Source organism: Pinus tabuliformis, chromosome 6 (genome assembly GCF_031772625.1).
Source record: "Pinus tabuliformis cultivar Carrire ecotype Pingquan chromosome 6, CPIR1, whole genome shotgun sequence".
NCBI lineage: Eukaryota > Viridiplantae > Streptophyta > Pinopsida > Pinales > Pinaceae > Pinus > Pinus tabuliformis.
In genome coordinates this window covers 765,903,222-765,918,075 of record NC_142292.1, presented here as the reverse complement: position 1 = coordinate 765,918,075, position 14,854 = coordinate 765,903,222, and the positions used below count along the sequence as shown (strand labels likewise).

General features: G+C 37.1%; 1 protein-coding gene across 1 annotated transcript; it reads right to left on the bottom strand.

The window, feature by feature from the left end:
* Positions 1-13,160: 13,160 nt before the first annotated feature.
* On the bottom strand, positions 13,161-13,796 carry LOC149260976 (uncharacterized). Its single transcript, XM_089366918.1, has one exon. It carries the CDS (start codon positions 13,794-13,796, stop codon positions 13,161-13,163), a length of 636 nt encoding a protein of 211 aa, XP_089223044.1.
* Between the last annotated feature and the right edge of the window lie 1,058 nt (positions 13,797-14,854).

Genomic DNA, 14,854 nt, shown 5'->3' with positions numbered 1-14,854 from the left:
TCCAAGTATGTAACACCCTCCAAGAGTGCTCCAAGAAAACTCTAAGTATCTAAGAGTATGAGAGAGAGAAAGAGAAAATAATGAGAGATCTCCAACACTGAACTGAAAAAAGGTTACCAACTAATCCTCAGAAGCCTTTTTATGAAAGAGGCCTATATTTTCTTCATTTTCCATTATTTTCCTTCAATTTCCTCCTCACATGCACCCTGTGACCTTTCACCTCCCTTTTTTCCTAATTTCCATTATTTTCATAAATAAATGTGCCAAAAATGGCATTTGTATGTCCAAAGCCTTAGCCATTGCCTTTGCCAATTTCCTTAGCCATTAACCAACAACAAGTGATCCCCATCACTATGCTTTTGCCCAACATTCATCTTGGAATTAGTGTCCCATCAACCGTGGTTATTATTTTGTCTTTATTAACCTTTATTACATGAAATTTTCACCAGAGTTGTAACAACATGGATCAACATAAGAGAAGTGAATGAGATTCTTTCCTTACATAAATAAAGGATGACCATTTTTTAGATGAGAAAATTATGGAAGAAAAAGTAGATTGTTTGATTGAAGCATTGTAGTTTTGTTTGAAATATCTAGCTCCTTTCTCATGCAAATTTCTTGATGTAATTTTATGATTGGTTGGTTGAAATGATCAAAGAATTGACTTCAGAAGAAAAGTAAAGTAATTCTTTATTAATAATTTGTAATTGCAGATATCATATCAAACATCATGAGTAGAACAAGTGATATGGAGTGTATGAGACATGATTGGGGTTTGAAGGCCTAGAGAGATAGGTATAGGCAACAACCAATAAGGGATTCAAATTAAGCCCAAAATATTCATTGCTTGGTTGTGGAATTAATCCACAAAAGATTCCACAAATCAAATAATTGTAGAATTGGATTAAGAATACATAAAATTGGGTTGGCATTGGTGAGAACCAAAATGTTGATCACCTCTATGAAAATCAATGTTGAAATGATGGGAAAAAAAATTCTTGGGCTTGTCATTGTGAACGCTATTTAATGTGGATGATATGAATGACCTATGGAATGAGAAAAGATTCTTGGGATTGTCATTGTCAATGTTATTTAATGTGGATGATATGAATGACCTATGGAATGAGAATGTGAGGCTGATTGACATAAAATAAGTTGATCTCATTGTCAGATTAAATACATGTAGGCAATAATGATTAGTTGATGTGTTGAAAAGACAAATTGGGTTGCAATTTCAATATCAACTAAACTCATATTACAAGGGTAGGTGGATGAATCTTTCTTCACAACAAGTCATATTGATAAAAGGTTTTATAAACAACTTGTTTTAGGGTCTCAATCTCATTTTTCTTTTCTTTTTTTGTAAAGGAAGGCTACCTTTTTTATTTGGACAATTAATTCTTGGAAAAGTTATGTGTGTGACCCATGCAATTCTAGTAGCTATGAGTGAAGTTGTTGGTATTAAGCCAATACAAATTATATTAACTCCAACTAACATTGTTTACAAAAATACATAGGAGTACACAATTTTTGAAATTATATCTTTGCTACTCCAATTGGTCCAATTTATCATTAAATGACAATTCAATAAGATATTCCTACTATATATCTTTAACATAAATATATTTATTGTAATAATAATAATAATAATAATAATAATAATTATTATTAAAAATATACTAAGTAAATAATTATAGTATTATAAATTTTTAAATCATTTTTAAATTTTTACAAATTTCTCAGTAAATATTATCATCCCTTCATAATCACTTTAAAAAATAAGATTTGTCACCTTTATACACATAGTTTTTCTTTCAATCCAGTCTACTTTTTTATCTAAAGATAGCAAATCTATTAACACGAAGAGGAAATTCCACACACATAACAAGATTTGTCATCTTTGTGCACTAGTTTCTTTTTTAATTCACTCTACTTGTTCCAATATTACTTAATTTACACCCACGGGGCGTAGAGTAGAAGTTGACAGGTTATTTTGTTAAGGAAATCCATCGTGTAAAGGTCACTAGTTTGAAACTCTGTGGGCAAACTTCCAATCATGCTAAGGGTTGGTGTGGTAGGCCAAGTGTGGTCCTCAGATGATTTTGATGCCTTAGACGCCCCTAGGTCGCAGCTATTCAAGCCACCAGTTAGGTGTGCCAGTCATCTCATGACTCACATAACCTAGAAAACAAAACAAATATATATGTTCCTTAAATTTACATATTGAAATATTTTAATTGTTTAATTACTATTAATATTTTTTAAATATTGCCCACAGGGCATAGAGAAAACAATGACATAGTGTTATGTTAAGGCACTTCATGATGTGAAGGTCACTGGTTCGAAAATCCATGGGAAAAATTCTAGCCATGCTAAGGGCTTGTGTGGCCCACGTTGCGTGTGATTCCTTGGTGATTTTGACTGCTTAGATGCCCCTAGGTCGCAGTTACTCGAGCCACATGTTAGGTGTGCCAGTCATCTCAGGACTCACATAACCTAAAGAACAAAAAAATATATATGTTTTAAATGTCACATATTAATTTTATACTAAGAATGATTTATTTTTTAACGAATTACATATCTCCCTCTTATTATTGTTATCAGGAAGGAATTTACTCTTTTTACTTTCAATTACTTCTTCTCTTTGTGCATTGAAATTTTTTATTGTGTTATATATATATATATATATATAGATATATATGTTAAAGTTGATATTAAAATAAATTAGTTAACATGGATATTTAAATGGTTTATTTATGTGTTCAATTGAAATGTGAAAATATAAACCATGTCATTTTTTAAAATTATTTTAAAAGAATTTTAAAAATTGATATAAAATTATCTTATTTCACATGGCCATGGAAATAATTTTATTTATAACTAAGAATGAGAGTGAAATATTTTTACCATATCTCATTCGTATTGAGTTGTAACATCAACAACTAATTAAGCGAGCAAGTTAGAAAGGGAGTAACCAAATATGTATGTTTGTTTTTTTTATTTTGATTATAGGAAATATTGGTTTTTTTCAATTTAAACAATATTTAATTTTTATTATAAAAGGGACATGTGTCAACTCCACATTGAGCATACGCTATAAAATGTCCCTCTCAATACAATAATATTTTCAAACATTGATGTTCATGATAGTAGAATATGATAAAATTATTATTTTATTTTATTTTTCTTTCATAGTAAGTTAATTATTGGTTCAAATATCCTTTCTTATTAATTACTAATTATTAATTTTAGGTGTAAAATAATTTTCACTCTATGATATGTTATTATATTAGTGATTTATAATATTTTATTGTGTTTACAGGTGTGTTATCATATTAATGGTTTAAAATGTATTATTGTGTTTAGAAGCACTCTATAACCAATATGGAGGAGATGTTTTAGTTGCACAAAGAGGCACTCTACAACCCAATATAGGGGTAGATGTGTAGACATAAATGTTTAACATTTAACATAAAAATTTAACATTTATATGTTGGCTCAATTAAAATAATAATAAAAGGTCAAAAGTAATATAAAGCTCAGTATGAGGAAGATTCTATAGTTGTTATAAAGGAGTGTAAACATTTAAATCTTGGATCAATTAATAATAAAATGTTAAAAGTAATAAAAATAATAAAATTCAATTTGTTATATTGTAATTTTGTTTTGCATGGTAGCTTAGCCCCTCTCTAACTCAGGTTAGAAATTATGATTTGGGAAATTTACATAAATAACTATAATTTAAATTTGCCAATGTTAAATTAATAACGGTTGATAGACAAATCATCTTATTGTTTTGCTTTGGAAGGAACTAATAAATTAAGACGTTGTAAGACAAACAATTGGAAACCAAACTCAACGATATATTAAATATCGATCTCGATGAACGATGTACATAGTGTACATATAAATACATACAAAAAACCATTGAATCGATTTCCGGATCTTATTGGACTCTAATAACCACTCACCATAACACAAACCTAATCTCGATGATTAGCTATCTAACATTCCCCCCTTAATCCGAAGGGATGTATCAAAGTCCAAGAATGAGAGCTGAAAATGCAAAAATGCATCTCAACCAAGAGTTGAATGTCTCTTAGAAATGGTTCTTAAGGATGATCACAAACCAAGAATGGTGGTTTTTAAAAGAAAACCACGAATGATACCAAAATAGGGAGAAATCAAGGTATCAACCAACACCAACTTTGGAACCTTCATAACATTTTTCAAAGCAACAAAAAATGTGGTTTTCAGGTGACCATTAACTTTGGAACTATCAATGTAGTTCCTCAAACAATTTTGAATTTGAAAGTGCTCGTTTATAAACAACTCATTCAGAAAACAATGAAGTCTCTCTGTCTACAACTCTGGCTCTAACTGGTAGAGGTTGTGGCTCAAGGCCACTTGTGGATCTCTGACTTGGGCTCGCTTTACAAATTTTCAAACCTGTAGCAAACCATCACGACTCTATCAATTCCCCCATTGTCGGATACAGGGTGAGAAGATGAAGTATTCTTCATCATTGTAAGGTTGGCCAATAATTTTGAACATATCTTGCGCTATGACATGCAAACATTCTTGGATGCTTTAGACCAATCCCGAGAAGTAATCCATCAAAAATTTAGTTTCTCTCTTGTAGTAGTCTTCTTTCTAGAACATCTTTTTGAATGGTGATTTCAATTTCCACAATGCTCACATGGGTGAAGATCAAAACACTAATCTTTCACATGGCCAACTCTATCACAATGTTGGCATCGATCAATTTTTTCTGGAAAAACACCATCCAGAAATCCAACACTACGAAATTGTATAGGTTTAGAAAAATCAGGCATATGAAAAGATACATACAAGATATCCTTGTTATATCCCAAAATAGTTATGTGATTTTTATACATAATTTCTTCCCACAGTATTATAAAAGTTTTGGGAATGACAAGATTCACAGATGTTCAAAGGACTTTTGCATACTCTTTCCTAAACATGACTTTCTATTGCATCCAAATTTGCTCCTAAAGTGGCTTCATTTTTCTTCGATTGTTGTTTGGAATGAGTATTGTCTCACTGTACTTGAGACTCAATCTGGATAAATTCAACTATCTCCAATGCATCATGTAAACAAACTCTAATATCAAAAAGACTTACTTTGTTGATATTACAGTGTCATCATGAGTAGTAGAACTAATGAGATTGTTTAATATTTCTAATACATTCTTAATTTGAGCCATATTAGTTAATCTTGGGTGTTGGGTTCGACAAAAAATGCACCTGTTTATAGTGAAAAATCAACAAGAAAGATGATTGTCAGTACAAAAGAGGAAGGGCAAGCCTTCAAGTACACAAAGCTAGTGATACTACAAAACTAACGACGCTACTTGCTTCATCTAAACCACTTCTCAAAGACTTTTAGTTCCAAACAAACCACTTCAAATCCCTTTTCAAAGACTTCCAATTTTTTTTTTAATTAATCTTCATTATTTTAATTACTAACCCTGACCTATTCCTTACTTAACAATTTTAATTACTAACAACCTTCACATGTTTTCTTTCAACTCCCAAAAAATTAGAAACATGCTACATTAAAAAGACCCCCAAATTATTTAATTAATAATGCTCGTAGTGTATTTCATGTCCAATACGAAAATTTCATAAGGTGAGTCCATGCAAATGAAGTCCCGCAAGGGAAATTCCGTAGTTTTACAACAACCCTGTATAGTGACATAGTCTAATTCCCATATGTGCGTTGTTGTGGGTTCACCATGTTTTTATTGGGTATTCAAAGCTTTGCACATCCGACTGAGAGTTTACATAAATATTATAGCTAATATCTTTGTTGGATTAAAATATGTCTTCCATATAAACCTAGGAAACGTCGCCACAATTAACTCATACTTGAATGACGACTTCACTTATCCTCTCGTCCGATGCTACTTCCACTGATGATGTGCCTATGATCCAATAAAGCACCACGATCTTTCTTGCCAAGGACACCTTCACTTTCCTTGAATCCCCTTCTATTGTCACTGTAATTTCTTCACATGTTAGTCACAAGTCAAGACTAAACTCACAAGGTTACACGTTTAGATATTTCCAATTTGAATGTTTAACATGTTGCTTTGTAACTTAAAATTTTCTAAGCCTACAATTGATTGGAATGTCATTTATGACAATGAATGGCATGAGGGCATAGCTAATGTTCATCTTTATATTTAATGTGATAGATGCTTCTCGCTTATTTTAGTATTCAATAATTTAAAAAGAGATCTTGGTCATTCCTTATCCCTAGGTCTCGGAACTTGAGACAATAGATGAAACTCTACAATGATAAGAACGGTCACGAATAGATGGTTGGTTGATCTTCCATTGCACCAGTTTGAAATAATACTCAATAACAATGGTAGGAGAGAACACATGACTTGTTGAATTCCATTTAAATGAGACAAAATCGAATCAAATTGACAGGTTCACAATTCAAAGTCAAATAATTTAGAGTAGTCTTCTAATATCATGGATGAGGGATTGTTTCAAGCCATCCAATACACAACACTAAATTCATGCAACACCTAACAAGAAAGAAACACATAGGCATTAGGAATCTCCTAAAGATGGCATCGACATTTCCTGAGAGATCCAAGAAGTCAAACTACAAATTAAGATGGGAGAAGTAGTCTATGGGTGGCAACTGGTAGTTGGGAATCACGTTATTTTCACACAATTTATGATCTAAAGCATATATTTGAAAAACCTTATCTAGACCTTAATTAGAAAATGATAACCAGACCATGGTGCTATCTCTAGTTGGATATAGAAGATTGGGGTTATAAACCATTTCTCTATTCATAGTCTTCAACAACCAATTGCTCTGTTGCGAGTCTTGCTCACGGTCTTATGTATGATGAACTATTAAATTATTTTATTTCTCCTACCGCAACAGTGTTCAATATAACAAACAATTGGGACTTTAAATATTTCGCACATGTGCCATTGTATGAATATGTTACCTTCATTGTTCCTTGATTTCTTTGATGAAAAGGCTTTGACATGCTTGGACACCTGCTACAATATTCATTGTCATCGGCTACAACTAGACAAACTCCTTCTAAGAATGTGGATCCGCTTCACACAGATCTATAAAATCACATAGTTACTATCAGTCATGACTCAATCATACATATGTTATGGATGGAAACACTCACAACAAGGCCATACAAAAAAAGTGGCTCAACTTTCTCAATAGGTGAATGGACATATGCTCTGATACCACTGTAAAACACACAAATTAGAAACCAAGCTCAAATATAGATTAAATATTGTTCTCGATGAATGATGTACACAATGTACATATAAATATATACAAGAAACCTTTGAATCAGTTTCCGAGTCTTCTTGGACTCTAATAACCACTCACCATAACACAAACCTAATCCCGAGGATTAGTTGTCTAATAGATCTGAAGTGGATATGTAAATTGTTTGCTCAAGTAGAATAACTTGCATAAATTTTGGTAGGTAGTAACCATTAGTAAGTCTACACATTTATATTTTTACTCTTGCATAAGTTTTGAAGAAAACATAAATAATGGTGGGAAGTAACTCCTGTAAGTATATTTTTTACATCATATTTCTATCTATTTTTTATGCAAAGGCTTGTTGAAAGCTTAGGAATAAAAAATCACTACACAAATATCTAAACATCATACATGAATGTCCATAAATTAAGGCATGAAATATTTAAGGCATTATAATTGTGCAAAGGTTGCAATAATACCTTCAAGTTATGTCCAATCAAATGTTTGAATTTCTTTTTTAATAATATTGAAAAATAAATATTTATTTTTAAAAGTAAAGCATTATAATTTGCATTGGCCAATTCTAAACTAATAGTGATCAATAGACACATTTTTTTTTTTTTTTTTGAGTAAAGACTATTCTATTATGTATAAATAAAAGAGGAAAATATTTACAAAGAGGTTGAAACCTCTGAGGGGGCTAAAGCCAACCCTCTGTCAAAAAAACTTCTGCCATCAGCTCTCAACTGTTTGTTTACATAGATAAAAAATGAGAGCCCAGGACTCTGTAGCACTAGACACCACCACCAAAAAGCAAAAACAAGAAGACGATGGAGAATTATACTGAAAAAAGCTGACGTGGACATCAGCGGCAGCACTAAACCGCTTAACAAAAACCACCAGTTTATCGGACCGCCGTCGGCCAGCGAGTGGTATCCGTATGAACGAACCCGATAAAATCTCCTGTTGACGCGTGGCTCTCGACTGACGTCATCATTTCTAACTTTTCGGGACGTAAAGTTCCGCCAAAAAGATCCTTCCGAAATCCTCCACCGCCGTCTGATCTGCTCCATCAATCTCCGTCGTTGATTGATTCTTCCTGAGGTGATAACTCTGCATCTTCGTTGTTGGCTTTGCCCGGAGAGCTGACCCATTCAATCATCACATTGTCTTCAACATCCGTAATACTACGACCAGGAGGCATCACCGGATACATAACAGTGCCAGAGAACTGCGCCGGTGCCCAAATAATGACCTCCTCTTGTGAAGAAGTTTGCTGAAGAAGCACATCCTCTTCATGACCTTCATCCTGCTGCACCTCTGGAAGATTGGGAATATCCTCTACCCTGCCTCCTTGAGAGTCCTTAGAATTCTGAGGGAGAGTCCTATCCATGGAATGTTCAGCAGAGCCAGGAAGGTCATCTTCTTCCTCTGAGAAGATGACCGTGATAATAGCAGAGATAGTAGGCTTGTTTAGCTTGCTTTTGAAAGTGAAACGGGAGGAGTGGAAAGAACTGGAGAGGGACGGACGAGAGTGGTCGGATGATGGAGAGGCCGGCGAGATAGAAACAAGCGGGGAGATGCGTCGAGGAACAGTACCTCCCCTTCCTCTAACACCCCCCCGAGTGCCTGAACTTCTACCCCTCCGGGGAATTCCTCGAGGTCGAGCCATACCAGCGATAATTGATAAACTGAGAGGAAAAAGGGGTTGTATGAGGAAGAGGAACGACCCACCCCAATTTGAAATAAACCGAGGATAGCAGTACTCAGAGTAGAAAGTGCCCAGAGAAAGCACCACACAGATAAAAAACAGAACCCCGAAATAAATTCCAGAATTGTCTGAATGATTCCCACACCCAGCCCAAACAGCTTCAACAGACACCGTGACCCGACCAATTGCAGTTATATACCCAAGGAAAAAACAATGACCATACCAGATGCGAGCCAGAAGAACCGTGATTAAATGCTTGAGGCTGGCCTGTTGCGGGCTTCGATGGAGCCCTGATGGCTTCCAAATGCTTAGCACTGCACCTAACTCCTGTGAACCAATTCGACCTGGAATGTCTCTGCTAGAATGAGCCAGAGAGAGTGTCGAGCTCTGGGCAATTGAAATAGATCGTATGCTCATCATCCTGAAGTACTTACTCCGCATGTTGTACACCCAATTCCTCATTAATGGGACTTAATGCGCTGCCAGAAACCGCCTACTTGCTCTACGATGGTGCCCAATGTCGGCGTTGCTCGTATGGGCATTAACTGCTCATAATATCACCCGCATCCGGGTGCGAGTTCTCCTGCGGCTGCATATCACTAGTAACTATAGTCTTGAAGATGGAGAGTTGATTCTCTGAAACTATGCTGGAGATTGAGCCTTCAAAGAATTCCCTTCCACTTTCCACCCCTATGTTTGCAAGAAAGTCAGCCAATTTATTCCCTTCCCTTCTAATGTGTTTAAAGGAAATTGTTGGGTGATTGGTAAACCATTGTTTGAGAAGCTCTAGTCTAGTGGCCAATCTCTAGCTGCTACTGACCTTATATACCTGAGATCCCTGCATAAGCTTTGAGGCCATGTTGATAATGATTTGAGAGTCCCCTTCCACTATAAGAGGCAAGAGTCTCCGTTCCTGTGCCAAATTTAGTCCTCTCCATAGGCCCTCCAATTCTGCCGCATTGTTGGTATTCCAACCATTTGAGCCAACATAGGTTATTAGGGGGAGTCCCTGGAAGTTTCTGATGCTTCCTCTGAATCCTGTTTTTCCTGGATTCCCTTTCGAGGCTCCATCGAAGTTAAGCTTGTATGCATTATTTGGGGGAGGTGTCCAACTTGATGGAGATTCTAGATGCTTTGAAGAGTTATCCTTTGATATTAACGGATGTTGTAATTGAATCTGCCAGTTATCCCATATGGCTTGTTCCTGCGGCAGAGATGGGAAGTGCTCTTTAGACCATCCTTTAATAGACAAAATTTCTTTAATGTTCTGGTGCAGTCCATGCCAAATTTGTTCAATTGGTTGTGCTTGATCTTTAAATATCCTTCTATTTCTTTCCTTCCAAATATTCCACATAAGTAATCCTAGTATGAGCTGCCATAGTGTGTTTAAGAGTTTACTTTTATACGGCTCTTGGGGCCAGGTGCGGAGAGTCCCTTTGATGTCTCCATTTACTCTTCCATCCTTCTGACATCGGAAGGCAATTTTTTCCCAGAGTTTCCTTCCCATTGGACAGGATTGCATAAGATGTAATGTTGATTCCTCTTCCTGCTTGCAGTTTGGGCAAATGGAAGGTCCAGCAAAATTCCTTTTCCTGAGATTATCCCATGTGAGAATTCTGTTGTGAGAGATAAGCCATAGAAAAGTTGAGACCTTCGGCCATATGGATGGGTTCCATATCCGATCCCATAATTGATCTTTCATTATCTTTTCTTTGATAATTATTTCATAAGCTTCCCTGGTGGTGAAAGTGCATTTTTCCTCATATCCCCATCTAAGGGTGTCCCAGCCTGCCGAAGTGAGTATTTTCCTTTTTTGAAGCTCAGTGGAGAGGGAGAGTTGAGTTTGCTCCGAGCTATGTGGTATTATGTGCCTGGCCTCTTTCCATTTTCTATGTTCTTGAGTGTTGTGTGAGTCCCAAAATCGACTCACCTTCTCATGTTGTTGTATGTCTTGATCAGCAATACCTGTAATTGTGTCTCTGAGGTTAGGGAGCTGCTGCCATGAGTCTTCCCAAAATCTAGCCGTGTGACCATCCTTCACCTCCCAAAAACTGTGTTTCTGAATTATTTCCCTGTGTTGAATGGCCGAGTTCCAAATCACGGATCCTTTACTAGTTTCTGACATTCTAAGTCTCTCCTCCATGGATTTTTTTCTTGCATATTTCGCTGTCCAAAGGTAGGCCCAAGGTGTTGTGGGATTGGTTAGCCATTTCCACCAGATTTTGGCTCCCATAACCATATTACTATGTTCTGGGTCTCTTAGTCCAATTCCCCCTGCCTTTTTGGGAAGACATGCTTTCTCCCATTTTACTAATGCCCATTTACGATTAGGTCCCGAATTACCCCAAAGGATGTTTCTCTAAAGCTGCTTGATAGCTTTAAGGACCCATTTGGGTGCTGCCAATATGGAGAAAAGGTAAAGAGGCATGTTTGAAGCACTGCTTTGATTAGAACTAGCCTACTTGCCATATTGAGCGCTCTATGCGTCCACAGGGATAATCTGGCTTCCAGTTTCTCTAAAAGATTGTTCCATGAGGCATGCTTAAGAGCCGTGGAAAATAGAGGAGCCCCCAAATACTTAGACGAAAGGGAAGCAATGGAAAAACCAAAGATACGGGCAATAGTTCTTTGGATGGATGGCGAAGTGTTGAAGAAGAAGATCTGGGATTTGACTTTGTTGATGAGGGCCCCAGAGGCCTCCGAAAAGTCTGCAAGAATAGATTTAATGGCTCGAGCTTCTTGAACAGACGGATGACCGAAAAGCAGGTTGTCATTGACGAATTGCTGGTGTGAAAAAGCAGGGACTTGGTGGAAGGCTAGACCTTTGAGATGATGAGAGTGGAGGGCTTCTTTGATGCTACGACCTAAACCTTCAGCCAAAATGACAAACAGGAAGGGTGATATAGGGTCCCCTTGGCGGATGCCTCTGGAAGGACGAAAAGTGGGTGAGGGGATTCCATTGATGAGAATAGAGAAGAACGAAGAGGAAATGAGACTACTGATCCATCTAATCCAAGAGGGGGCAAAACCAAAGGCTTGAAGGACTTTTTGCAGATATTCCCAACTGATACTATCAAAAGCCTTAGATAAATCGAGTTTGAGCAACATACCTGGTTTTTTTGTGTGCTTGAGAGAGTGGATTATCTCATGGGTTAAAATTATCCCATCCGTAATCTGCCTTCCTTCAACGTAACGAGTTTGTTCTGGAGAGATGAGAAGTGGAAGCAGGGGCTTCAATCTGGAAGCTATCACTTTGGAGACAATCTTGTATATGATGTTGCATAAAGCAATCGGACGGAATTTATCCGGAGTGGATGATTCCTCTTCTTTAGGGATTAAAGCTATGAATGTTGCGTTCAGTCCTGGATACATCCATCTGAGGGTACGCGATTCTTCCACCACTTGCCACACCTCCCATTTGACCAGATCCCAAAAGTGATGAAAAAAATTTGAAGTAAAGCCATCGGGTCCCGGAGCTTTTCCTGCTTTGATTTGATGAGCAACATCATCAACTTCCTGGAGGCTTATGGGTTTGAGAAGGAGAGTGTTATGCTCATCCGTGATTAATTTGGGAATATTGCTGATGATTTTCCCGATAGCTTCTGTTCTGTTTATATCCGGCTCTTGATTCATTTTCTTGAAGTAGTTGAGGAACACCTGTTCTATCCCTTCATGTGTTTCAATTTTGCCTCCTTGTTCATTGGTGACCCGTGAAATCTGATTAATCATTCTCCTTTGCACTGTAGATTTGTGGAAGAATTTCGTGTTGTTCTCACCCTCTTTCAGCCATCTAACTCTTGATTTTTGTCTCCAGAGAGTTTCCTCTTGTGACTCTCGCTCGAGGAGTTGATTCTCTATGGACTGCTCTTTCTTGCTAAGTTCTTCCGAGCGTCCTTTAGTTATCATTCTTTGATGAACCACTTTCATTTCTTGATTGAGGATTTCCTTAGCCTTAAAAATGTTGCCAAAGACAGAGTGATTCCATTTTTTAATTTCCCCTTTGAGATATTTCAGCTTCCTTTGGAATGAAGCCATTTTTGTACCATCCGTCAAATTGCATTTTTCCCAGGTTGCTTTGACAAATTCGTTGAAGTCTGGGTGAGACATCCAAAAAGCCTCAAATCTAAAGGGACGTCTAATATGGCAGCCAATACGATTCCACTAGAGGGCTATCGGCCAATGATCGGAACCAGAGTAAGGGAGAATAGAAGCTGTGAATTCACCACCTACATGAACTGCATTGTCAGAGATTAAAAAGCGATCCAGGCGCGATGCTATTTGCATTAGACCTGTCCGTTTGTTGTTCCAGGTGTAGAGGCCATTATTAGTAGGAATATCTATAAGCCAATTGTTATGTATGAAATTCTTTAATAGAGAACCGTCCCTGTTTGTTCTGCATCGGCCTCCCTTTTTTTCCTCCACCGAAGCGATCATATTATAGTCTCCTCCAGCTATCCATAACGGGTATTGCCTATCTCTGCTAACATTTGTTAAAGCCTCCAGAATTTCATTCTTCTGCTGGGATTCTTGGGGAAAGTACACATTAGTGATGTGCCCATAGATGTTGGTTCCTATTATATGGAATATTGCTTGGATGAAATTTTTATTTGCATGTATGTTGGTCATTTGAATCTTTCTTGCATCCCAAAGCACTGCAAGTCCTCCAGAAGCGCCCTGAGCATCAACAGCTGCTACTATCCCCCCTGGCCAGGCCTTAGCTGCTATTTTTTCCAAAACTGTCGAATTGCATTTTGTTTCCTGTAGAAAAAGAACTGCTAGTTTTTCTTCCATTAACATGTTTTTTAAGAGTTTTCCTTTCCTTGGGAAGTTAAGCCCTCTGATATTCCATGAGATCAACTTCAATGGGAAGGTTTGGGATTGATGTTGTAATACTTGGTTAGGTTGGCATATCTGCCAGAATCTACCAGCACTTCTCCAATCTTGATGGTTCTTTCTAAGGTAATTTTCCTTCCCCTTTTTTTGCTGTCTTTCTTTAATGAATTTGCCATCCCATTGGCTTCCAATTTGAACCCCTAGTGAGTATTTTTTCCGGGCTTTATTGAGGACTTCCACTAGATTGTCCACTTGTTTGTCAGGTATTTTGTCGAAGTTCCCTGTTTTACAAGCATGTTCTAATCCCAAGAGATCTAGCTCACCAATGTCTATTGATTCCGAATCCTCCTCCATGATTTGTGCTTCCTGAGAGTGACTATCGCCTTCCTTCTCATTTTCTATGCTAGGATTTATGCCATCTATATCCGTTTCAGGAGGGCTCTAGTCTTTGGAGGTTGTCTTGGGCTGATTACCTTCTAGATCTATCTCCTTTTCTTTTTCTTTCGTTTGGGATCGATCCATTTTTTCCTTTTCCTGAGTAGGCCCTCTTTTATTATGGGTTGAGTCGTTTGGATCTTGCGAATCCTGATTATCTAATACTGCAAAGCTATTACTAGTAGATGGCTTTGATTGATTTCCTGGGGGTGTCTTTATAGTAACAGCTGGTTTTTTATTCGCTCTTCTGCGATTTGTCACTTTGGTGAAACCATCTACCGATGGGTTTTCCTGTTCAGTTTGAGTCGCAGGTTTGCTATTTAATGGGCAGTCTCTGAAGAGGTGACCTAGGTCATGACATTTCCTACATCTGAAGGGAACATGTTCATAATCGATTAACGGAATACATTCCACATCTTCATGAAAGGGACTTACCGTATCTGGCAGAGGTTGTTTCAGGTCCATGTAGACGCAGATCCTTGCATATGAGGTATATCTCTGTGTCTTTGTATCTTCAGCTATTCTAACAAAGTCGCCCAGAACCTTGCCAATAGCTTTTAGGGACTCCTCTTCCCAATATTCCAATG

Bases quoted from the DNA above. Each gene is read 5' to 3' on its own strand.
- LOC149260976 (XM_089366918.1), bottom strand. From the start codon at position 13,796: ATGTTAATGGAAGAAAAACTAGCAGTTCTTTTTCTACAGGAAACAAAA.